This window comes from Hemiscyllium ocellatum, chromosome 2 (assembly GCF_020745735.1).
Source record: "Hemiscyllium ocellatum isolate sHemOce1 chromosome 2, sHemOce1.pat.X.cur, whole genome shotgun sequence".
In the NCBI taxonomy this organism is placed as follows: Eukaryota; Metazoa; Chordata; class Chondrichthyes; order Orectolobiformes; family Hemiscylliidae; genus Hemiscyllium; species Hemiscyllium ocellatum.
The window spans coordinates 92,775,334-92,802,836 of record NC_083402.1 but is presented as its reverse complement, the minus strand read 5'-3'; the positions used below and the strand labels follow the sequence as shown (position 1 = coordinate 92,802,836).

General features: G+C 39.9%; 1 protein-coding gene across 3 annotated transcripts in view; it reads left to right on the top strand.

Moving 5' to 3' along the window:
• The first annotated feature begins 1,883 nt into the window (after positions 1 to 1,883).
• cdc14b (cell division cycle 14B) overlaps positions 1,884 to 27,503 on the top strand; it is a 93,379-nt gene continuing 67,759 nt past the window's right edge. For 2 of the 3 annotated variants that reach the window (XM_060838490.1, XM_060838499.1), the window contains exons 1-3: positions 19,912 to 20,271; positions 20,550 to 20,640; positions 21,069 to 21,144. In XM_060838490.1, coding sequence (XP_060694473.1) covers positions 20,226 to 20,271; positions 20,550 to 20,640; positions 21,069 to 21,144 — 213 coding nt within the window. In that variant the 5' untranslated portion in view covers positions 19,912 to 20,225. Of the gene's footprint in view, positions 2,258 to 19,911; positions 20,272 to 20,549; positions 20,641 to 21,068; positions 21,145 to 27,503 lie in introns of those variants that run through there. The other variant, XM_060838481.1, reaches the window with a different exon arrangement.

The following is a 27,503-nucleotide window of genomic DNA, read 5'->3' as shown; positions in this document are numbered from 1 at the left end:
TCACAGAAATATCTATCTGTTTCCCTTTCAATTGAGTTCCCTTTTACTGTAGCTTTTTCACACTTATTCCTCCTCTCCAGTGCAACAGAGCTAGTTTTGGTGCAATGAATTTGACTGTTGCCACTTTCCTCTGCAAGGCTATTCCCCTAAGAATATCCAAAGTGAAATATCTGTTTTCAAGCAAATGGCTAAAGGGAACTCTGCCTGCCTAGTCCACGTTCTCTGCCTGATGGTCATCCATTCCTTCCCTACCTGTGGAGTCATGGCCAGCAACATGACCACCTCTATTAATGCAAATTTCCCAAATCACAAAATAGAATCATAGAGATATACAGCACGGAAACAAACCCTTCAGTCCAACTCATTCATGCCGACCGATATCCTAAATTACTCGAGTCCCATTTGCCAGCATTTTGCCCATATCCCTCTAAACCTTTCCTATTCATATACCAATCTAGATGCCTTTTAAATGTTGTAATTATACCAGCCTCCACCACGTCCTCTGGCAGCTCATTCCATACACACACTGCCTTCTGTGTGAAAAAGTTGCCCCTTAGGTCCCTTTTAAATATTACCCCGCTCACCCTAAGTCTATGCTCTCTAGTTTTGGACACCCTCACCACAGGGGAAAGACCTTGTCTATTTACCCTATCTATGTCCCTCATGACTTTATAAACCTCTTTACGATCACCCCACAGCCTCTGACACTCCAGAGAAAATAGATACCCCAGAATATTCAGCCTCTCCCTATAGGTAAAACCTCCAACCCTGGCAACATCCTTACAAACCTTTCTGAACTCTTCCAAAATTTCACAACATCTTTCCTGTAGCAGGGACACCAGAACTGCTTTAGCATTCCAATAGTAGCCTAACTAATGCCCTGTACAGCTGCAACATGACCTCCCAACTCCTATATTTCATGCACTGACAAGCATACCAAATGCGTTCTTCACTATCCTATCTGCCTACAACTCCACTTTCAAGGAACTATGAGCCTGCACTCCAAGGTCTCTTTGTTCAGCAACACTCCCCAAGGACTTACCATTGTGTGTATAAGTCCTGCCCTGGTTTGCTTTTCCAAAATCCAGCACCTCATAATTATCTAAATTAAACTCCATCTGTCAATCCTCAGCCCGTCAGCCCATCTGATCAAGGTCCCATTGTGCTCTGAGGTAACCTTTGTTACATCTGCAATGTTGACATCATCTGCAAACTTACTTACCATACCCTCTATGTTCACATCCAAATCATTTATATAAATGATGAAAAGCAGTGGACCCAGCACCGATCGTTGAGGCACACTGCTGATCACAGGCCTCCAGTCTGAAAAGCAACCCTCCACCACCAACTCTCTTCTACCTTTGAGCGAGTTCTGTATCCATATAGCTAGTTCTCCCTCTACTCTGTGTGGTCTAACCTTGCTAACCAGTCTACCATGTTGAATGTCTTACTGAAGTCCATATAGATCATGTCCACTGCTCTGGCCTCATCAATCATCTTTGTCATTTCTGCAAAAAAACACAAAGTGAAAGAGACACACATTTAGTTCAGTTCACAATCTCTTCATTCACCGAGATTAAATTAACATTAACTTTTGGGAGGAAACTATCTTTTAAATAAAAAGGTTGTCAAGGCTTTAATTTAACAATAATTTTTCAGACTGCCCACATCTTTAATGTAACAAATTACACAACAGAAGTCTTTGGGCATTTACTTTTGTCCAGGTGAGCATTATAATAACTCAACAGAGGGTAGTAACAATCATCTACCAAGGTGTCAGTATATTTGACTTCAAACTTTTTATGTCAGCCAGGGCTCCCTGATTGGACCATACTGACAGCCCCAATCAGGGAACAATCAGCTGGCTGACCTGGTTACAATCACTAAGACACCATATCAAGAAAAAGGAAACAGCTTAACTTGCATCCAGTTTTGCCCTTCCCTCCTGCCGGCCTCCCGCACGGCACGTCATTTAGACAGCGCACCAAGCAAGAGGGGCTGAGTCCGGGGCTTACTGCAGTCAACACGGCGAGGAGGAGGCTCCCTCTCGGGCTGTGGATGGGGATCCGCCATTTACAAAGCTCAGCGTCGTGGCCGTGCCCGAGCTGATGTGAAGCGGCTCGGTGCCGGGCTGTGGCCGTCATGAAGAGGAAGAACGAGAAGCGCAAAGGCTGTGTGTCGAAGCGGCGCTCTATACGGAAGAAGCCGGAGGAGGAGCAGCCGGCAGCTGCTGCCGATGTTTACATCAGGGTACAAGGTGAGAAGAGCAAATATCATGGCACAACGTGAAGCAAATTATTTATTATTATTGATGCGTATCAAATGCTGGACTTGTAAAGCTAGATTGCTGCGGACAAGGTAAAGAAAACAAGGAAAAGGCAAATGCTTTCAACCATTTTTGTTGTTTGTTGCTTGCCCAGTTATTATTTCAGTACTGGGAAACGGTCAGTCATTCTCAGAGTTATTGGCAAATCAGATATCAAATGTATTGTTTTTCTAAAAAAAAACCTTTCTACTGAATTTCACTGGATAATGGTCCACAACTGCCAAACATGGCATTTTACCAGAACCCAGCATGAAACTAGTGAGATAGATTATGAGACAGTTGAAAATTAAGTGTGGGTTAAGTAATAATTTGTTTGATTTACGTTGCTAAGGAAGCGATTATCTTTCTTTTCAAACAGGAATGTAACGAAATGAGCCTAAGCCCTGTAAACGTTTAGCTCAGTAGAATTGAGGCTAAACAGGAATTATGATCAGTTATTTACATTGCTGAGGAGGAAATCTAGGAAGAGCTGTGCATCATTCCGATCAGTTTGCATTTTCAGAACATACTTACATCATGTGTGTTCATATTTTGTGGTGTTACATTGATGCAAACAGTTGCCCCATAGTTTCCTACTCGTATGACCCATGACAGCAATTATTAGAATTTCAAATGTATATGAAGAAAGAATATTTTTAACTTTTGAAAGCAAAAGCTATTTTCAGTGTCTTTGTACATAATCAGACCATTACAATGATGCCTGTTGAGTGAGTGAAGTTTGGGGTCACACCTGTGGGTATTTCACAAACCAGTCACCTTGTATCTGCAGCTCCCTACAAAGTAGACAAGATCACACCGCGAGCAGCCAATTGTGATATATTAATATAATTACCCGTACATGGCTATTTCATCCTGAAACAAGCACATGATAAGGAGTACAAATTAATTATAATCTTGCAGTCACTTCTAAGATAGTAACCCATTCAAATGTTACAAAGTTGAGTGGTGTATTAGTCATCAGAACTCCGAAATCAATAATGTTTTGAAAGCCGATATTAGATTAGATTAGATTACTTTTTTTAGATTAGATTACTTACAGTGTGGAAACAGGCCCTTCGGCCCAACAAGTCCACACCGACCTGCCGAAGCCCAACCCACCCATACCCCTACATTTACTCCTTACCTAACACTACGGGCAATTTAGCATGGCCAATTCACCTGACCCGCACATCTTTGGACTGTGGGAGGAAACCGGAGCACCCGGAGGAAATCCACGCAGACATGGGGAGAATGTGCAAACTCCACACAGTCAGTCGCCTGAGTCGGGAATTGAACCCGGGTCTCAGGCGCTGTGAGGCAGCAGTGCTAACCACTGTGCCACCGTGCTGCCCACTTTACTAAAAACATTATGATTTAATGTTTTTAGTAAAGTGTATTTTTAAAAATAATTAGATTTGGTGTAAGTGATTCACAATAAATTTATTAAATCCTTTTGTTTTGAGTAGTGACTTATGACCAAATTTTTAAGCCATGTTGTCGTCTTTTGCCCTAATGCCTGGTACTCTACTTATAACACTGAAAGTGTGGGAGCAGACCATTCAGCCAGCTGAATCCATACTGACCTCCTGAAGAGCATCCCACCCAGATCCACTCTTTCCCCCCCCAACAATCCATGTAACCCTGCATTTCCCATGGCCAATCCACCTAACCTGCACATGTTTGGACTGTAGGAGGATATCAGAATGCCCAGAGAAAACCCATGCAACCATAGGGAGAATGTGCAAACTCCACATGCCTGAGGTGGAATCGAACCCATGTCTCTGGTGCTGTGAAATGGCAATGCTAACCACTGAGCCACCGTACTGTCCCCTGATTTTGGCACAACATGAAGGAAAGGACTAGCTAGTTGATTATTTTTTTTAAAAAACTTTGATTTCTTGTATCTGTAGTCAGATCATTGGATGTACACTCCTTTTGTTAAGTACCTGTAAAGAATTTAAAAGGAAAATTAAGTTTTGAAAAGCATGTACAGCAAAGGACTATGTACATTTGTTAAATAATTGTACATGCAAACTTCATTCACCAAATATTATTACAGAAAATTCAAACTGCATTTGAACCTCTGAAAAGTGTGGAGAACATGGGTTTTAGAAGGGTCTATTCCTAGAAATAGCACAACTTATAATTGCACTCACTATCTGTAGAACATGTTAATATGGTTCATTTTTGTCACAATAAGTAGGGCATATGAAAGAAATACATGACATCATGTATCATAATTCATTAACATCACATTGTCAATCTGAATGAAATTATTGGTTTATGGGTACTATGCATGTTTATAGAACACATGTTTATACTGTTGTGATTTCTGATTCTGCCACTGTAGATTTATAGCATATCAGAGGAATAAACTGAGTGAGGTGTCCCAGTATTAGAGTATGTTTTTAAATTACCCCAGTAATTTTGCTTTTGAAACTCAAGGCACATTAGCTAAATTTCCATACAACAAACTAGACAGAATATTTTAATATTGAGAGAGTAAGATATGTGAAGGAACAGTTGTATTTCAGTATTGTATGAACATCAAAGACTCTGCACAAATGCAAAAATTGTTGAAAAAAATCTCTTAGCCTTTATCTCAAAGGGATTGGAATATAAACATGAAGTAATGCTTCAATTGTGCAGTCTTTTGTTGAGATCTATTCTTACTCATTCAACAAACCATTCAAATACATTTTGGAGTGTAGACAGCAGACTCATTGGATTTGTTTATAGAACAAAAGCACACAAGACACTAAATGCCACTGCCATTTTCTAACCAACAAAAAATATAATTTGGTAAAACTTGTGACATGCATGTTATCCTTCAACATTGGACTGAAATCTCTAAACTCGAAAGCTGAAAGCACGTCTGTTCCAACTAATTCAGGGGTAGCATATAAAATTTAATGTACATTGAACCATTGCAAATTCTCTGTTTCTTGGGGAAAAAAATGCATGACTGTACTTGAAAATGTGGTGTACTAATTGGGCAGTCTGCCATAAACATGGTTTATTAGGCAGTAGTATTAGGCAGTAGTGATTCCTGTGCTTCTAAATGCTTTGGAGGCTTGGACATCGCTGACACCTTAAAACGCTGGAGCAGTATACCAGCAGTGCCTTTGCATGATCCTCCAAATTCCTCGGCAGAAAAGGCAGGCACATTGTGGTGTCTACTTCCAAACCAGTATCGAGGCACTAATCACTGAAAAATAAACTCGACTGGGTGAGACATTACTTTTGGAGTCTGATGACTGATTTTGAACAATGGAGATATTTCAGGAATGTCCTTAAAGAATCCATGAAGTCAAACACAACCACCAACTCATAGGAAATCCAAACTTGTGACTGGTATTATGTAGTATTTTTAACATAATAAAACATGCTTTGCAAGGGTGTTGACACTGAGCCACATCGCCATCAGAAAGTATTCTTGACTGATGAGGTAAGTTTTTATTTTCTCTAAAACCTACATTTATTAAGTACAGTACAATTAATAACCACCAGATGTTCCAAAGCACTCTACAACAATGCTATACAAAGATTGTAATTTGGAAATTTGGCAGCTAATTTCCATATGGCAAACTGTTATTTGTTCAAGTGGTAATGACCAGATCAAATCTCAAAATGGCATCCCATATGATGAAGCTGTATACTGTACTGAAGTATCAGCCTAGATCATTGTGCTATCCCTGAAGTTGAACATAAATCCTAAACTATCAGAGAGAGACTGGTGGCAACTGAACTACAGGTGATACCCAAAAATACTTTAAGGAGAATCTTAAAGTTAGAGGGAGAGGCACAGAGGTTTAGGGCAGAAAGGTTCGGGACAGAAAATCTTAGAAGAGGCAACTGGAGGTCAAGAAAAAATGAAATTCAGTAATGTGGAAGGGGATTAGAGATCTCAAAGGGTTAGAATGCTGGAGAAAGTTCCAGAGGTAGGGAGGTGAGGAATTTGAAAACATGATGACAATCTTTTTCATATAAATAGTTTTGGATCATATACAGTACTCGATGCAGGGAGCACAATGGTGATGAGTGACTTGAACATTGTGTAATTTAAGAAAATGGCAGCTGAGTTAGGAATGAATCTAAGTCTATAAAGATTGGAAAGTAGAAGGCAGCCAGAAGAATATTTAAATATTTAGAGGTAACAAAACCGAGAGGAGGGTTTCATCAGTAGACCAGTGAAAGGCAAGTGAAGAGGGTGATGGTATGGAGGTGAAACGTTATGGACCGGACATAAAGTCGGAATATAAAGCAGGATACCAATGTTGTGAATTCAGGCTCAATTAACTTTAAAAAAAAATCACCATATGTAATTTGATTAATACTTTATTTCAAATTAGAATTTCTCACAATAATTTAATTATTAGGTGCTTACCCCAATTCCATTCCCAATATATGAAGTGTATCTGGTTAATTTAATTTAAGGAACCTTTTTTTTATCAAACTCCCAGTGCTTATATTTCAGTTCACTCTGACCACAAGAGCTGTATAAATTACAAAGAGGATTTTTTAATCTAGAGACAGGAAATAAAGTATTTTGAAGACTTTTGTTATAAGATGATAATGCTACACCTTTTGCTGCTGGCAAAAGTGAAATGGAAATCTAAGTATTTTCTGAAAGCTATCATTGATTCTTTTCTTAGACCACGAATAGCAATTTCAAACAAGGAATTTTCACTGATATCCTTGTTTCCAACCCCTTATCCCGTTCACATGTGATGTGCTCCTCACCACATGCTACCTTGTACTTCAATTGATTTGCATTACAGAAAGATGTTTAATTGTGCTAGTTGGGATTGTCAGTTGAGCTAGCAGTGTGGACAGATGTGTGTACAGGAAGCTACATATATTAAAAAAAACACAGATCTGTATGTTGCGCACATATGCCCACACTCCACTTCCTTCTACTCAGTAAAATATTTTCTTTGATTCTTTGATTCATTTTATTAGAACAATGTCTTAACCAATCAGACCAAATATGCCTGATTTAAAATTTAAACTTAGCTTTGCAGTTCAGTACTGAACATCATTAATTGGTGCACTCTTTAACCAAATGGTTGTCGTAATCAGAATTCACTTACCAAACAATTAACACTCTTCTCACCCCTTTACTTTGATAATTCCTATATATTGCCCTGATGAGTGCAGGGCAAAAAGCTACAACAAAATGTCTTTTTTTCACCAATTCTTAAATATTACTTGACCCAGTTTCTTTAACTTTGACCCATATTACAAGGCTAGGATTATTTTCATTCCCTTCCATTTTACATGTAACTAGTAGCTTCGACTGGCTAAGGCTTCCATGCAGAATGCCTTATGAGACAATTCACACAGTCAAAGTGCAACAACTATGTCACAATTTAATTTAAAATACGTTGTAGAGGCACCGGTGTTGGACTGCAGTTGACAAAATCAGAAGTCACACAATACCAGGTTATAGCCAACAGGTTTATTTGAAATCACAAGCTTTTGAGCACTACTCCTTCATTGGGTGAAATGTCTGTAGTGTCATGGCAGAAGCTGGGGATTCCTTGTACAATGGATTTCAAGATCCACTCAACATAGTCAGAGAGGTTCTCACACAGGGTCCCCTTGCCTGGTACGATGTCTGGGTGATTGCAACTTGTGTAGCTTCGGAAGGCAGTAGAAGTCTCCTATGCGAGAAGTCCATGAGTTGAGAGTGAATTGGATACTCTGTAGGTCTGGATCAAAGGTCTGGATCGGTCTGTTGAGTTGATGGGAGTGTTCTTTGGTCAGATCGGCAGTTAGTTGGCTGTAGTGTTCCTGAATGTTCAGTTGTCGGCACGTTTGCTTGCAGTAACCCTTTCTATTCTGTATGATGATGGCTCCTCCTTTGTCTTCTGGTTTGATGACTATGTTGTGTTTGGTCTTAAGAGCATGAATGGCGTTGCCTTCTGCTGGGGTGACCTTTTGGGCTTTCAAGCCTAGGACAATGTCCTTCTGGAGGGGTCCAAGTCGACTCTTTCTTCTTTGTTCGCTACACTGCGGATCTCTCTGACGAGTTCATTGGTTGTCTCATTGGACTCACTGCTCATATCTTTGCGTTTGTAGAAGAATTCCCAGAGTCTCATTTGTCTGATAAATTCCTCTATCTACCGTGAGACCATTGGGATCCATTTTTGTAGTGGAGCCAAAATTGAGCCCTTGGCCAAGAACTTCAATTTCGTCAGACAAGTTGTGGTGGTATCAGTTTCAACCATGTACCAGGCGAGGCTTGGTTACTGTTGGAGGTGATGCCGAGTTTCTCAAGTTTCCTGTTCTTGGTGGGCATTTAGGTGGCGTAGTTCTGTTGCCTCATCTGCTTGGCAGTGTCTCATAGCTGATCTGCCGTGTCCTGAACATATGCTGAGAATATGAACTCTGTCTTGATTTCAAGGTTGCAATGTCTGCTGTAGAGCAGATGTATGAGATGTTTGCCATCCCATCTCTCATACTCCTCAGAGTCCCTCAGATTAGTCTGTTGTGGGTTCATGATCTGTAGTCCTTTTGGGATCTTCTCTGCTTTCTTGCATTTCCACAGAAACTTGATGTCTGTGTCGATATGAGTGATCTTCTTGGAGACTCTCTCCACTTTAAGCAGACAGTTTGTGGTGTAAATGGTAGCCATGATGTGGAGGTGCTGGTGTTGGACTGTGGATGGACAAAATCAGAAGTCACGTGACACCAGGTTATAGTTCAATAGGTTTATTTGAAATCACAAGCTTCACCTGATGAAGGAGCAGCACTCTGAAAGTTTGTGATTTCAAATAAATCTGTTGGACCTTAACCTGGTGTCATGTGATTTCTAATTTAAGATAAATATAATTGTTGTAATTTCAGTTTACTTTTCTATTCATGGACAAAATAGATAATGATAATAATTATAATGATACAAACTCCACACTGTGACTTAATTGTCATGCTCAAAAATTTAATGATCCTATAAATTAAAAGGTTGCTTTCCATCATCATAGGATTCAACTTTCTGAGCAAGTACCAATGTAAGTTAATCAAACTTTTGTATTGTCCTTTAGCTTGTGTAAAATATAATTTTTTTTTCTGTATTTGATTTTATTGCTGGGCCATTGTTTTAAATTGAAATCCATTGCGGTTTCTATAGTGCTGAGGTCTTTGTTCCTGGATAACATATTTCTTACTTAAGATGCTTCATCTGCATTATTTTCAAATTGCTAAGCAATCTATCAAAAAAGAAAGAACTTTGGATGCTGTAAATCAGAAACAAAAACAGAAGTTGCTGGAAAACCTCAGCAGATCTGGCAGCATCTGTGAAGAGAAATCAAAGTTAACATTTTCAGATCTCATGAACCTTCCTCAGAACCGTTCTGGGGAAGGATCACTGGACCTGAAATGTTAACTTTGATTTCTCTTCATAGATGCTGCCAGACCTGCTGAACTTTTCAACTAATCATTCATGGAAGTGGGTATTGATGGTTGGGCCAACATTTATTGGCCATACCTTGTTGCCCTTAAAAAGATGGTGATGAATTGCCTTCTTGAACTGCTGTAATTGATTTGGTGTGGGTGGATCTACAATGCCATTAGGGAGGGAGTTCCAGGATTTTGACCCAGTGACACTGAAGATGTCGAGTTATATATATATTTAAGTCAGGCTGGTGAGTTGCTGTGAAGGAACGTGCAAGTGATGGTGTTCCCAAGTATCTGCTGATATAATATTTATTATTGTTCTTTCCAATGTGTTTGATTAAATTGATTTTTTTGTTATCTGTTTCATTTTATGGAGATGTAAAGTTGGTTTGAAATTCCAAGATGTACTAAAAGTATAATGCAGTTATGGAATTGCACTTTGTAAGCACTGAAATGTGTGCTCTGCATTAGGCTGGCTTCAGGACCTTATTTGTAACTCAATTTGAATCATAGATTCATAGATTCCCTAATGTGGGAACAGGCTATTTGGCCCAACAAGTTAACACTGACCCTCCGAAGAGTAACCCACCCAGACCCATTCCCCTACCCTATTACTCAACATTTACCCCAAACTAATGCACCTAATCTACATATCCGTGAACTCAATGGACAACTTTGCATGACCAATCCACCTAAACTGCACATTTCTGGATTGTGGGAGGAAACTGGAGCACCCGAAGGAAACCCACGCAGACACAGGGAGAATGTGCAAACTCCACACAAACAGTCACACAAGGCTGGAAATGAATCCAGATCCTTGGCATTGTGAGGCAGCAGTGCTAATTTAATATTCAGAATAATGACAGTTTTTGGAGGTCCTGCAAAAAAATTGTGAACTTTAATGTAGAACCACACAGAATCCTTCTTTTTAGGGCATCCTAAGGCTGATTTCATTCCACTCCAAGGGCTCTGAGTGCCTAAGTGTTCAGATTTTGAATCCACAAATCCTGCCACAGGTGGGGCAGCTGAAGTTTCGGGTTTTAACATGCTCCTTTCACTATTTGACCTTGACCGCCTGCTGGGCCTGTCAAGACACTCAAAATAACTGGTTCCTTTTTGGATGCTTCTTCAGATTGGACAACCTTGGGGTAGAGATTCCCGTGAGTCAGTGCAGATATTGCATTATTTCACAGAGCATCAGAGGATGTCCTTGAAGTGTTTACTCTGCCCTCCTGGCCACTATCTGCTGTGATGAAGCTAAGAGTAGAGAGCCTAGCTGTGGAAGTCTTGCATCAAGCACACAGATATGTGGCCAGTCCAGTGCAGCTGATCAATGATAACTAGTGCCTTTGTGCTGGAATGTTGGCCTCCGAGATTGGAACACTTATTCCCACCAGTGCAAATATAGGATTTTGCAGAGGAGTACTGAAGGTATCATGCAGAATCACTTTAGAAAAGTCAGGATTGTCCCTGCCAACTACACCAACTCATGATTTTTTGGTGTTCAAAATTAATTTCTTATTTAGGACACTAAACTCTGAATGAGCTCAATAAAGGTTTTTAAATACAAAAATTTGAATTTGGAACTTTTGGGGTGTTCAAAACCAGAATAAATTAATGACGTCCGAGATGATGGTGAGCAACGTATGGGATGAATAAGATACAGGTAGCACAGGGTTCTGTTTGAGCTGAAGTTAGGGAGGATGGTGCTGGCAAGGGCACAATTTAGGATTTCAGTAGCAGATGGGCTGAAGAAGGGTAGAAGTGAATGAATCTAAGGACATCAAAGTACGTAGACTTTGTGATGGAGAGAATTTGAAGGTGAAATCTCATTGCATTGACCCAAGGGTAGTTATTTTTAGTTAGCTGTAATTTGCTATCGAAATAGCAGAGTGCTAATGGTACTTGCCATTATTGATGTGCAAATTCTACAGCAAGGGCAGATGTGCAGTTAAACACAGAAATTCAAATGTTGCTGTTGGGAATTTGGCACCTGGCCAATAGCTTTTGCAAAAAAAGCATCTTGCTTTCTGCCTCACCAACAAATGTGATGCTGTTGCATTTGCATAGCAAAAATGAACTACACTAGCCTCCGATTGCTGCTTCTTATCCACTTCAGTTTAAGCACATTTTTAATGATGCAATAGGTGTTCATTACTGACAAGCAATCTCTCTGGTTTTGAAAATGAACTGTTACAAGCCTCATTTCTTCAGTTTTTAAAGATGTTAACTTGTTAAATTATTCTCCCCTTTTTATCTCACTCTCTAGATTTTCTCTCTGTACTTTTCTTTCTGTATCTGAGTTGACATTGAATTCAGAGTTGAAAAACGTGGTGCTGGAAAAACACAGCAGGCCAGGCAGCATCCGAGGAGCAGGAGAATTGATGTTTCAGGCATAAGCCCTTCTTCAGAAAACTTCGGGCTTATGCCCGAAACGTCAATTCTCCTGCTCCTTGATGCTGCCTGGCCTGCTGTGTTTTTCCAGCACCACATTTTTCAACTCTGGTCTCTAGCATCTGCAGTCCTCACTTTCTCCAAGTTGACATTGAATTCACCCATTCTAGGTATAGATCAGAAAGGGTAGAGAAAGACAATTGGTTAAAAAGTCTCAGGAAGCATCAGTCTCGAGGCATGCAACAGAATGAGGAGGCAGTCCTCCTCGAATTATGACTGCCATCATGAAGATTGAATCCATGCCATCGGCAACATTTTGTCACATTTTAGCCATCTAGCCAATTGAGCTAACTGACCCACGGCCATTCATAGTACTTGTGCTGTTCATTTCACAATTCTTCAATGTGGCTAATGAGATGTACAGTTGCTCTGTTCCCTCAAGTTCCAAATACCTGTTCCCATCCTGTGACGTTATTAGCTCAATTTTCAGCAACTTGCCGTGCGAGAATGTTAAAAATCTAACCTAGTCCTAAATCTGGATTAGTGGTGCTGGAAGAGCACAGCGGTTCAGGCAGCATCTGGTTTACCTGGTCCTAAATCTGTCTAATGCCTTGGACTCTCTCAAACAGTAAATTATGGTCCAATGTGTTATTTTTGATGGGCAAAACATTTTTTGTAAAAAAACTAATAAATAACGTTTCCAGGATCTGAATCGTGAAGGCTCTTTCTCCCTCTGCCTCAAGCCATCACATAAGCATATTATACTTTTGTATTCCACAACAGTTCTAAAATTGCATTAACATTCTTTTATTGCCTCCAATAATATGAAAATATCCAGCTATCATTCTATTTACATCCTTGATCTGAACGGGCAAAAAAGGAGAGGAGATGCAAATAATTTTTACAACTTTAGAATTTAACTTTAGGTAATTGAATTTTGTAAGCTTTGAAATTCATGAAATAACTTGTACTTGAGTATATATTTCATTTTGCATAAACTGATTTTTTGAGAGGTACTTTGATAATATTGCATTCTTATTTTGTTTTTGATTTTAATTCTTTTCTCTCGAAACCCACAATTTGTTATATGGCTATTTAAAAAAAGTCAAAAGTGCAATGCGGTTTTGTAGATGCTTTGATTTATGAACTTTCCTTTTCTGTAGCATATTTAATTATTTCTATCTGATATTGGTCTCATAATTATTTTCTTTTATTTGGCTTTGGAAAGTTATACCTCTGTTCTACTGTTTTTGTTTAAGGCATTCGATGAAGTCCCTCATGGTAGGCTTATTTTGAAAATTAAGATGAATGGGCTTCATGGTGACTTCCTCATGGATTCAGAATTGGCTTGCCCACAGAAAGCAGAGGGAATGGTAGAAGGTTGTTTTTCAAACTGGAGGTCCGTGACTAGTGGTGTTACGCAGGGATCTGTACTGGGACCTCTGTTTGTGATATATATAAATAACTTGGATAAAAATGTAGATGGGTGAGAAATACATTTGTAGACAATACAAAGATTGGTGGAGTTGTGGATGGAGTAGAAGGTTATCAAAGGATATTGCCGAATACAGGTCAGTCGCAGATATGAGCGGAGAAATGGAAGATGAAGTTTAATCCAGGTAAATGTGAGGTGCTGCAGTTTGGGAGATCAAATGTTAAGGAAAAATATACAATTAATGACAGGGTCCTGAACAGCAATGATGTACAGAGGGATCTTGGGGTTCCAGACCACAGCTCCTTGAAAGTGATCATGCAAGTAGATTAGGTGATGAAGAAAGAATATGGCATGCCTGCCTTTATTCATCGGGGAATTGAGTGCAAGAGTCAGGATGTCATGTCGCAGCTTTATAAGATGTTGAGTAGGCCACACTTGGAGAACTCCATTTGATTCTGGTTGCCACATTACAGGAAGGACGTGGAGGCTTTGCAGAGGGTACAGAAGAGGTTTACCAGGATGCTGCTTGGATTAGAGGGTATGAACTATAAAGGGAGGCTAGAAAATCTCGGGTTTTTTTCTCTGGAGCATTGGAGGCTGAGGGGGAAACTTGAAAGTAGTCTATAAAATTGAGATGCATAGATAGGGTTAACTGTCATAATCTTTTTCTCAGAGTTCAAATATCTAAAACTAGGGGGCCTGCATTTAAGGAAAAAGGAAGAAAGTTCAAAGGAAATGTCAGGGGCTAATTTTTATTTACACAGAGAGTGGTTAGAATGTGGAACGTGCTGCCAAGGGTGGTAGTGTAGGCAGATAATGATGGGGCATTTAAGAGACTTTTAGAAAAACACATGAATATGCAAGGATTGGGAGGATATGGACCAAGGGCAGGCAGAAAGGATTTTTATTGTCATGATCATCATAATATCATGGGCCAAAGGGCCAGTTCCTGTGCTGCACAGTCGGTTCTGATATAACACAATAGTTCCGTTCTCATACTATCTCGCATTATAAGAAAATTGCACGATAGCCGTGTCATATAAACTAATAGGGCCAGAATCACATTATAGCCAATATAGGTAAAGAAAGTTTGCATTCTGCAAATAATGGTCTAAATTCTTCAATCGCTTTATAGCCAATTTGCACTTAAGAAATACGCATTATAGCAGAATAGACTGTACATTTCTATTTTCGTATCTAAGTATGAGAAGAATAAATACTTTTTAAGTGGAAGATGGAGTCTGTGCTATGAAAAGAGGGTAGTTTAGGATAGTTTCAGCAATTATTTCAGCTCTGCTGAGTGGAGTTCCTTATCCAAGTTATTATCCACTTTGAAGCATGTTTTTAGATCAGGAGAGGATGGAGCCCGCTCATGTCATCCTCAAGTAATATTTACTATATGGTGAAACACACAAATGGCCAAAAGCTAGTGATTACTTGTGGATAATTATGGCAGTATTATTCAGCATCTTTCGAGTCAACAAAGTAAATGCAACAATTTTTATCACTGGAGACACAATGAGGTAAAGTTCCTGATGTACTGTAGACACCAAATCTCACTAGCAGAGTGCACGAATCAGAAGATTATGCTTCTAACTTTATGTCACTGGTGTTATTGTTTCTAACTTTTTTATTGACTATTTTCTCTGTCAAACAGAAACCATGTAGTAGGTCATGCATTACCCCAGATTTAATGCTTAAGTTATGCAAATAAGATTCCAGGATAATGTTTTCAGTTTTAGCTCTTCCCAAAATGAACTCTCAACCTCTATATATTTGTTTCTGTTTGAAACAGACCACAACTACTTTGGAGCTTAGGAATGTGAAAACACTAACATTTTTCTAATAAAAATGGAACCCACTCAATCTGTTTGAAGCAACTATTGATAACTATGAATCAAAGCTTCTCACCAACTGCTCCCCCATCTCTAACACCATTTCTACCGCGTACTCTGCAGTAGTGAACTATGCTGTAACAGTTTGAGCATGGCTATAGAATGACTGTTGATATTTTGGGGAGCCTAGAGTTACCATTATGACTCATTTTCAGGACTTGACTGAAAAATTGAATACACGGTGGTGATACATTGAGGTCCAATTCATTGCCAGAATTACTATTGCTCTTTCTAAACAATCATTTAGTTAATCAAATCTGGCAGTGACAGACTTTACTAGAGGTTCTCACAATGTGCCATGATGCTATTCTATCGATTCTGCAATTTCTTCTGTTGGTTCATCTTAAGAGATCCACAGAAAAAGAAGAACAGTGACATTTGGATTGCAATCCTGACTGGCTACTCGACTCGCTCTAATCCTCATCTGCTGTCATATTTACTCAGTTGTGGATAATATTAACCTGTGAGCATGGCATATTGAAATGGTTAGGGAAAGAGCCAGTTTCTGTGTCCTCTAATTGTTCCCATTCAATTTCTTTGGTCACTCATTTCCAAGCAGCTTGAATAGTGGTATCATAGAATCCCTAAACTGCAGAAAGATGTCATTCAGCCCATCATGTCTGCACTGACCCTTCAAAGGGCATCCTACCCAAACCCTTACCTTTTTCCCCATTACCCCACATTTCCCATGGGAAATTAATCTAGCTTACAAGTCCCTGGACACTACAGACAATTTAGCATGGTCAATCCACCTAACTTGCACATCTTTTGACTGAGAGTGGAAACCAAAACACCTGGAGGAAATCCATGCAGTCACAGGGAGAATGTCCAAGCTCCATGCAGACAGTTTCCTGAGACTGGAATTGAACTGTGTGGCACTGAGCCACCATGCCTTCCATCTTTGAGACAGGAGGCTGGATTCAAGATCTTCCCTCCCAGAGGTGGGCAACCTCTGAATAGGTTGATTACAAAGTACTGCCAAGCAACTTTTCCTGCTTTCAAAATAAATTACACGATAATGTACCTTTCTGTGAAACCTTTCTGCGTACAAATTTGCTGCTATGTTGATTTAGTTTTCAAATAATCACTGCTGCATTGTTTGAGAATGCTTTGGATTGTCCTGGTGTCAAAGGAATGCAAGTTTCTGTGGTTAATATGTGAAGAGTTCTGTGTGTTAAAGTTATATCCTCCAACATTAATGTACTGTGTCTCTTAAGTTGGGGTAAAACTGTATGGCACAGGAAAAGGGCTTTTTGGTACTGTTGAGTATGACAAATATGAGTCGTGCTAGGTTATGCCTGATGTAGAGTAGGAATATATATGCGCAGAAAATTAGACAGATTTAAGTCTGGTATTGCTAATGCCAGACAACCATTTCCATACTTGAATCTAATAGGTCTAGGTGAAGGTATTTATTTATTAAGTGATATCTTCACTGGATGTTTAAGCCTCTCATTGAAAAGTGAACATTCTCCTGCCCCAAAGAGAGAAATCCTCCAATGGCTGATCTCCCCCTTCAAATCCTCCAGCATAACAGAGATAAATGCAGAAATTTTAATTATTGCCAAAATTTCAGCAAAGGGTAATATTGTGATGAAGAAAAGTTAGTTAATTTATCTACTTATGACGAATTATGGAATTTACTTGTTTTAAAGTGTGTACAAAGTACAACTGGAAATTCTCAGTTCATCTCAGTAAAGCTTCCCAGCAGAAATTGTTGATGTGCTAAATAGTGGTTAGCAGATCTGAATTACATGTTTGGTTGAAATGTTAGTTGCTTCTGCCTCTTGTACTGCCAGCTACTAGCTGGCAGTACAAGATTCAAGTCTTGTACATAGTTTTACATAGTATTTAAAGCATAGATAAACATGCCATTTGGATAATTCTCATGATTCTTGTGAGCTTCTACCCACTATTCATGTAAAACAATTGATATTGCTGGTAGTTAGCTGTAAATCAGCATTCAAGATTGCATTCTCCATGCCAACATCTCTAACAGTCCATATGCCAACTATTCAGCAGTCTCCTCTCTTGCAGTACAAATGTTGGTTTTCCACTTGAATTGGCCTTCTTGCAAATTGCTGTGACGGCTGACACCAAAAATGAGCAGAGTATTGAAGAACATCTATACGCCATAAGTATTGATGTGATTAAGTAAATCTGGCCTTCCATAGACTGGCTTTGTGGTACTTCTTGTACAAGGATCAGAAAGTAGTGACTCATTTATTTTAAAGGCATTTCTATTTCACGTACAATTATCTTTTCTCAACAATTTGGACATTATCTGCATGATAAGTTCCATGCATTTTTCCAGTTGAACATCTTACTAGAATTATGTAGAATCTACAGTGAAACATGCTTTTACTCATCAGATCCCATTTTAGCATTTATGTTCCATATGAATTTAATCTCAATTTTGTATTTTTTTCTTCCCTTGTTAATCAATTTCTCCTTAAATACTATTTGCTTCAATCTGTATTCTCAAATACAATTCTATCAAGTCACCTCTCAGCCTTGTATAGAAGGAAGGGCACCAGTCTGTTCAATCTTTCCAGATTAGTATAACTCTCTGATTTGGTTTTTTCATGGGTTGAGGGCTTCACTGGCTAAGCCAACATTTATTGCCCATCCCTAATTGCTTAGAGGGTATTTAAGAGTCAGCCACATTGCTGTGGGTACAGGATCACATGTGGCCAGACCAGATAAGGATGTCAGTTTTCTTCCCGAAAGGAATTTAGTGAACCAGATCATTGGCAATGGATTCATGGTCATCATCAGACTCTTTTGTGTCAGATTTTTATTGAATTCAAATTCCACCATCTGTTGTGATGGGATTTGAACCTGGTTTCTCAGAATCGTACCTGGATGTCTGAATTACAAGTCTAGCAGCAATGCCTTTAGAACATCACTGCTCCTAAATTAGCCTAATAAGTTGATCCCAGTGTTCCATATCTTTTTTATAGTATGCTAGGTGAAAATGCAGAGTATTGTAAAGCTTGCTTTGTACGTGCAGTTTCTACAATTGATTATTTCATGAATTTTATCTTAAATTTCCTAAACACATTGCTGCTGTTAGTATATACTGTACTATTACAGAAGCGATTTGATTTTCACTAATAGAGTCATAATGTCTGAAAAGACCATCACCTAGCGACTATAATTCCAGTCTCCACCACTTGGCCCATTGCCATGGATCTTATGACATTTCAAGTGCTCATCGCTGCATCATTTAAGGGGTTGTGATGTTTCCTGCCTCTATTGCCCTCCCATGCAGTGCATTCCAGATTTCCAGCACCCACTGGGTAAAACAAACATTTCTCAAAAACACCTTCTAACCCTCCAGACCCTCACCTTAAAAAGATAATGTCTCCTTGCAGAACAGCTGGTTCCTATCCACCTTGTCCTTGCCCCTCAATCTATACACATCAGTAAGGAGGTTCCCCCCTACCTCTTCTGCTGAACAGAAAACAGTCTGAGCCCATGCAGCTATTGGTAGGTTATGTAATTGGGCAAAATTTGGCAAATGGAGTATAATATGGGAAAATGAGAAGTTGTTCGTTTTGGAAGGGAGAGCATAAGAACAGTGTTACTTCAATGGAGAAAGCTCCAACACTCAACACAGCTGGCAACATCAGTGGGAAGAAGGCAGAGTTAATGTCTCAAGACCAGTGACTTTTTAAAATGCAACATCCCAGTGTTTCTTTGTCTTTGAGAAGTAGCATAATGAGCAAAAGCCACATGGGGATAAAAAAAGAAAATGAGATCATAGAAATTATTTTTACAGAAGATCTATTTTATTTGTCTGTTGTAGTACACAGACGATGTTCATGTGTGGAATGAACGTCTTGAGGTGGATGTGGATACAATACATAATGTTTAAAAGACAGTTTGATCGGTACAGTACACGAATAGGACAGATTTGGAGGAATATGGGTCACGGGCAAGTAGATGGGACTAGTTTAGTTTGTGCTTCTTTTCAGCAGGGTCTGGTTGAATCAAAGCGTCTGCTTCCGTGCTATGTGACTCTATGACACCATATGTATTCAAAATCTCTTCTACTTCCTCATTCCCCATGCTCTCTTCTGTGTCCACCTCCAAGGGACCAACTTCTGCGCTGTAACCAGTCTGTTTCTTTTCCTCCAACCACCTTCCCATTAATGCTGACGGGGATTCCACTGCAATTCCAATATTGCGCGTCACAACTTCAGCCTAGTAAATAAAAAGATGCTGCTGCCTGGCCTAATTCTCTGCGCAGAGGACAAGCTCTAGGGGAATGCACTGAGCTGCAATAGCGCCGCTGGCTTCCAATGTGAAGCTCTGAGATCTCAATACTGAGAGGTGAGGCGGGGTTAATGGCTGACGACAAGAGGTTTCCACTGACAACCATCAGGGCCTCATTCCAATAGGCGGATTTGTATTGGGGAAGTGGGCTGGAGCGAGTGTAAATCAGCCGGGGGCTGGCCAATACCTGGGGAATGCGGGTATTCGGCTTTTTGAGTGACAGGCTGCAGGGCAGGAGAGAGCCACTTTAACTTTTGGACCCTCGGTGGCGGTGCGATAGCTGTCCTAACACTGGCACCACTTTTCCGCAATGTTTATGGTCCCGTGAGTGCTGGAGTAGTGTTTGCTGCAAGTGTTTTCTCAGCCGGAGGGAGTTGCACTGAAGGTTGACCTTGGGCGAGCCCCAAATCGGTTATCAACGTTTGTTTTTTTTTCCCCGAGACTGGGCGCAGTGTTTCACTAAAGTGCGTGCTGAAAAGTTTTTACAGCTTTGTTTCGTTTTTGTCTAAGTTGCGGAATGGCGGACGGAGAAGAGCTGCTTAATGCAGCGGAGTTTATAAAAGGTGACGGCTTGTGTAATTGATATTGATTTGCTATAGCTTACATTGAGGAGCAGGTTGTAAAGTCCGTGGTTTTAAGGCATGGCGGTTTTAAATTTTAAATGGTTCCAAGTTGGGCAGCAGCCTATGGCGAAGCGCCTGAACGATGGATGTGGTTGTTTGTGTGGGTGAAGACAGACGCTTTGCTACTTCATGCAGTTTGTAAATGTGCAGCAACGGTATATCCTTAATGGGGCACGGTCAATGCTGTTTATTCTTTTCTGTTGTTACTTGTGTTTCAGATCGGCTGTATTTTGCTATTCTTCGACATAAGCCCAAAAACACAGCGAATACGCACTATTTTAGCATTGATGACGAACTTGTATATGAAAAGTGAGTATATTTTCGAGACTTCCTGATTTTTAAAAAAATGTAAGACATTTTTGAAATGTCACTTTTAAAAACTCAGATGTGCCTCAGTTACTGCGCGGCATCGCCCTAGATTTGCCAGAACAATCCTTTGATTAAAAAGTTGGTTCTAGTCAACTTAGACATACTTTCACTTTAACCAAGTCATTATGTCAAACTTGCTTCTGAACGGAAGGATTAACACAGTCTTTCTCGCTGTGTTTATGTAGTTAAGACCAATCCTTGTTACATTAATTCATCAGTGTGGTAAAAACGCAGTATGATTTTTAAACTAGCGAAACCCCTAAAAAGTATTCTGTCGTGATAGCATTTACAACGGTGTGGGACAGACTTGATGGACCAGCTGGTGTTTATCTTTAATGTAAACTTGCATGTTTCTTTTTATTTTCTAGTTTTTATGCAGACTTCGGTCCTCTGAACATGGCCATGTTATACAGATACTGCTGCAAACTAAACAAAAAAATAAAGGTAAATTGAAATTATTTTTTTAAAGGGGAGTCTAAATGTGCTTTTAAACAAATATCAAGAGCTCCACAGCTAAGATTTCAAGATAGCCACCATAGTAAGTGTGCAAATGAGAAAAGTTACAGAAGATGCCAGGGTTTTCCAGGAGAGATTTTCAAGTTAAATTAGTGTGCATTGGTTGATTGTTCAAAAAATACCTGCAGTCATTCCAGTGTAGGCTAAATTTCTCCTTTTTAACAGTGGCGTACTGAAATGTGAACTTTATCAACCCATTCAAAAATGTTACCTCTCACCTGAGGAGTTGATGAGACTTGAACCTGGTCCTCCTTGCTCACAAGCAGGAGACCATGGGGCTGCTGTTGGGTAGCTTGGCTAAGTGTGCCATAAGTGCAGAACTGGAGAGTTTAATCAATGCAATTGAATAATTGCCTATGCAGTGCACATGTGATTCACTACTTGGTGTTGTCTTCAGATAATCACCTGAGGATTATCAGATTGGGGAAAGGAGATGGTGGAGAGGAAGGTGCATAATTCAGTGTTCTTCTGAAAGTGACTTGTTTCTTTTGTTTCCACTGAATATTAAACTTTTTATAATGGGAACTGTTTACGTTTTTTTTGTCCTGTAATTGTATCTTCCTGCAGAGTTAGCACTGAAATCCATAATTTTGGAGGATGGAGGAGGGTTTAATTATATCCAATAAGTAAATTTTTTAAATGCCAGCATTTCCTGGTTTAAATGTGGGCATAAAAATGTTTGCAATTGCTTAGATCACAAGATGTTTCATACTTGGATTATATAGTCTGTGCATTTATTGTTTTGCAAGGTTCGTTTTATATATTTCATTTTAGGACTCAGATGCTCCATGACCATCCATCAAAACTAGGTGGAGGAAAAAACACCATCAAATTCTACATGTTGGAGAAAAACGTGATCTAATGTAATCTGATTACTTAACCACAGTTAAAATTATGCATTTAAAAACAATAAAAATCTGATTTTAAGTTGGTGAGCTTTAAGAATGTGTTGAATTATCAATTTTTAAAAAACTTTTTTGTGCAATGTTTCCAACTGCAGGGCGGAGGGGGGGATTTCAAGATTCAGATCCAGGTACCTTTTTTTCAAAAAAGGTTTAGGATATCTGCTTCCAACACCAGTTCAAGAAATGAATTCCAGACACCCACCACCCTCTACATTTTTAAACAAAAAAGTCCTCATAGTCCCTCTAATCCTTCTATCACTTAGCTTGTACCTATGACCCTTGGTTCTTGAACTTTCTGCAGAGGGAAACAGGTTTCTCCTGTCTGGCTCCCTCAGCCTTCCCTGTTTTAAAGAAAACAAGCCCTTCAATTTCTCCACTTGGGTCAATTCTCCAGCTCTGGCTACGTTCTCATAAATTGCCTCTGCACTCTCCCCAGAGCAACTATATCCTTCCTGTAATTTGGTGACTGGAACTGCACATACTGTGCCTGTTGTGGCCTCACCGGTGTCATATACAGTTTCATCATTGTAATCTCTACATTTTATGTTCTGCCTCTATGCCAATGAAGGAGAGCATTCCTTTTTGGAACAGCACAGAACAGGTCCTTCAGCCCTCTGTTGTGCTGACGTGTGAACTATTCTCAGTTCATACCCCTATACTATTCCATCATCATCCATGTGCTTATCCAAGGATTGTTTCAACCTCCCTAATGTGGCTGAGTTAACTACATTGGCAGGCAGGGTGTTCCATGCCCTTACCACTCTGAGTAAAGAACCTGCCTCTGACATCTCTTAAATCTATCGCCCCTCAATTTGTAGTTATGCCCCCTTGTACAAGCTGATGTCATCATCCTAGGAAAAAGATTTTCACTGTCTACCCTGTCTAATCCTCTGATCATCTTGTATGTCTCTATCAAATCCCCTCTTAGCCATATTCTTGCCAGTGAGAACAGGTTCAAGTCTCTCAGCTTTTCCTCATAAGACCTTCCCTCCAGACCAGGCTATATACTGGTAAATCTCCTCTGCACCACTTCCAATGCTTCCACATCCTTCCTGAAATATGGCAACCAGAACTGTACACAATATTCCAAGTGTGACCGCACAAGCGTTTTGTATAGTTGCAGCATGGTATTGCGGCTCTGGAATACAATCCCCCTACCAATGAAACCTGACACACCATATGCCTCCTTAATAGCACTGTCGACTTGGGTGGCAACTTTTAGGGATCTATGTACATGGACCCCAAGAGCCCTCTGCATATTCACACTATCAAGAATCTTTCCATTGACCCAGTACTCTGCCTTCCTGTTATTCTTCCCAAAGTGCATCACCTCACATTTAGCTGCATTGAACTCCATTTGCCACCTCTCAGCCCAATTCTGCGGTTTATCCAAGTTCCCCTGCAACCTGTAACATTTTTCCAAACTGTCCACTACTCCACCGACTTTAGTGTAATTTGCAAATTGACGAATCCATCCACGTATGCCTGCGTCGGTAAGTCATTTTATAAAAATGAAAAACACCTATATAATCTTTTAAAACTTATCTGCCTGTATTCTTTTAACTGTTTAGGAAGTCAGTTGAATTCATCGAGTTATATAGTCATAGGGATATACAGCACAGGAACCGACCCTTTGGTCCAACCTATCCACGCCGTCTAAATATCACAACCCAGTCTCGTCCCACCTGTCAGCACCTGGCCCATATCCCTTCAAACCCCTCCTATTCATATATGCATCCAGATGCCTTTTAAATGTTGCAATTGTACCAGCCTCCACTACTTCCTCTGGCAGCTCATTCCATACACTTACCACCCTCTATGTGGAAAAAGTTGCCCCTTGGGTGTCTTTTTATCTTTCCCCTCACCCTAAACCTATGCCCTCTAGTTCTGGATTCCCCCACCCCAGGGAAAAGACTTTGTCTATTTATCTGATCCACAAAATTTTATAAAACCTCTATAAGATCATCCCTCAGCCTCCGCTGCTCCAGGGAAAACAGTCCCAGCTTATTCAGCCTCTTCCTGTAGCTCAAATCCTCCAACCCTGGCAAAATCCTTGTAAATCATTTCTGAACCCTTTCAAGTTTCACAACAGGAGATAGAATTGCACTCAATATTCCAATTGTGGCCTAATTAATGACCTGTACAGCTACACCATGACCTCTCAACTCCTGTACTCAATACTCTGACCAATAAAGGAAAGCATACCAAACATCATCTTCACTATTCTATCTACCTGCAACTCCACTTTCAAGGAGCTATGACCCTGCACTCCAAGGTCTCTTTGTTCAGCAACACTCCCTCGGACCTTACCATTAAGTGTATAAGTCCTGCTAAGATTTGCTTGCTTACAATGCAGCTCCTCTCATTTATCTGAATTGAACTCCATCTGCCACATCTCAGCCCATTGGCTCATCTGATCAAGATCCCGTTTTAATCAGAGGTAACCTCCTTCGTTGTCCACTACACCTCAATGTTGGTGTCATCTGCAAACCTACTAAGTATACCTCTTATGTTCACATCGAAGACATTTAGGTAAATGACAAAAAGTAGTGAACTCAGCACCAATCCTTGTGGCACTCCAGTGGTCACAGGCCTCCACTCTGAAAATGCACCCTCCACCACCACTCTCTGTCTTCTACCTTTGAGCCAGTTCTGTATCCAAATGGCAAGTTCTCCCTGTGTTCCATGAGATCTAACTTTGCTAACCAGTCTCCCGTGGGGGACCTTGTCGTTGTAACCTTGAGTTACTTTGACTCGCATCATCGTAAGGACCACGTTCTCTCGATTAGATGTGAAACTTCAGTTTCAGAACTGTTGCTCCACAATAAATTACCATTCTCTCCACCCGTTCAATTGGTTATTTTACATTTTTGATCAATTAATTTATGTATTATTAGCATCCCAGAATTTGATGACATCGTGTATGGAATGAGCTGCCAGAGGAAGTGGTGGAGGCTGGTACAATCGCAACATTTAAGAGCCTTATGTGAATAGGAAGGGTTTGGAGGGATATATGGGCCGGGTGCTGGCAGGTGGGACTAGATTGGGCTGGGATATCTGGTCGGCATGGACGGGTTGGACTGAAGGGTCTGTTTCCATGCTGTACATCTCTCTGACTTGTACTTGTGTTTTTGCCATTGTCTGTGATGTATCAGTAGAAATTAGTAATTTTTGCTTTGGGATCTTTTGACAGGCTGCGACTGAGTGAACCTAGTTGCTATCTGTAATCCTAGACACTTTTTATCCATGAAGCAGCCACACCATCTCCTGAAATCCCTGCAGGACTTGAATTGAGTTGGCCCACTTAAGTACATGCGTACAATTATTCTTTTGGTAACAATTAAACTATTCATACAATTTTCAAGGACAGATTCTGATATGTTTTTCAAGATCAGAGGGTAGTGATTGATGGGAAATGTTCATCCTGGAGTTCAGTTACTAGTGGTATTAGGTCCACTGCTGTTTGTCATTTTTATTAATGACCTGATGAGGGCCTAGAAAGATGAGTTAGTAATTTGTGGGCGACGCTAAGGTCGGCACAGTTGTGGATAGTGCCGAGGGATGTTGTTCGTTACAGAGGGATATAGATAAGCTGCAGAGCTGGGCTGAGAGATGGCAAATGGAGTTTAATGCAGAAAAGTATGAGGTGATTCACTTTGGAAGATATAACAAGAATACTGGGCAAATGGTAAAATTCTTGGTAGTGTAGATGAGCAGAGTGATCTCAGTGTCCATGTACATAGATCCCTGAAAGTTGCCACCCAAATTGATAGGTGTGTTAAGAAGGCATGCAGTGTGTTAGCTCTTATTAGTAGTGGGATTGGGTCACAGAACCATGAGGTCGTGCTGCAGCTGTACAAAACTCTGGTGCGGCCGCACTTGGAGTATTGCATGCAGTTCTAGTCAATGCATTATAGGAAGGATGTCGAAGCTTTAGAAAGGGTTCAGAGGAGATTTACTAGGATGTTGTTTGGTATGGAGGGAAGGTCTTATGAGGAAAGGTTGAGGGACTTGAGGCTGTTTTCATTAGAGAAGGTTGAGAGGTGACATAGTTGAGACATGTAAGATAATCAGAGGGTTAAATCAGGTGGATAGTGAGTGCCTTTTTCCTAGGATGATGATGGCTCGCATGAAGGGGCATTGCTTCAACTTGAGAGATGATAGATCTAGACAGATGTCAAAAATAGTTTCTTTACTCAGTGTACTAGGGGTGTGAAACGTCTGTAACAATTGTACACTCGCCAACTTTAAGGGAATTTATATGGTCACTGGATAGGCATATGGATGAGAATGGAATAGTGTTGGATAAATATGCTTCAGATTGGTCTCATGGGGTGGTAGAACATCAAGGGCCGAAGAGTCTGTACTGCACTGTAATGTTCTTTCAAGCCAGTAGCTGGTCTCTGTTCTCACACATTTGATCTTTGGTAGATTCATCCTTTCAACAGTTTACACTAACACTGAATTTCCTTGCTAAAGTATAGTTACATGATTTTTAAAAAGAAGTTGCTACTTTTTGCTTGAAATCAACATTAAGTCTTGCAACAGCAAGTATTACAATTTGTTCATGGGTTGCAATATGTATGCTCTGTGACACCATGACTTGAATCTTGCCCTTGCTCCCTCTGCCAAAAAATATGCTAAGGATCTTGAAAATAAACGAAGAATCAGACCAGGATTCCTTTTTATTTTTCTTCTATACTCTGTTGAGACGTGAATGTGGTATCTCAAGTGGACGAAATGCACTCAATAATATCGAAAACACTACATCCCTCACTTTCATTCAGTAAATGAATGAAATAGTGTGTTTCAATGATTAGCTTGCAAGAATGTAAATGAGCTTATGCACAACTGAATGTTCAACTTCACCATAACACTATTACATATTTCACATTTTGTATTGACCTATCCATGTAATCAGACTTATTAAACATGATAACCTTTGTCTTTTAACAGCAGATAATTCATTTTGTAGTTTAGTCACTTCAGAATGGTGGATCTTTTCTCTCTCAGTATTGTAGGGTATTGTCTAACATCGGGTGTGGTCTTAGTTAACTAATGTTCATCTTGATGTTGATGTCAGAATCCAGCTCAATGCTTGTATATGATGTTTTCAGTACATTTTTTTTGAAGTGACATGTTTTGTCTTTGCAAACTGTTCATGGCAGGGATTCTCTTCTGCTGGTCCCAAATGTTTGGATATCATTTTGGGTTGTTTGCTTTCCAGCATTAAATTTCACAAGCACTTTATCTCTTGGCTTTATGGTAACTCTAAATATTTCATTTTGCTCCAATTCACTTTCACTTGATCCTTTCTTTCTATGTTGCCTTTTGTGTGCATGGTGATTACTAACATTTTTTCAGGGTTGCTCATGAAAATGT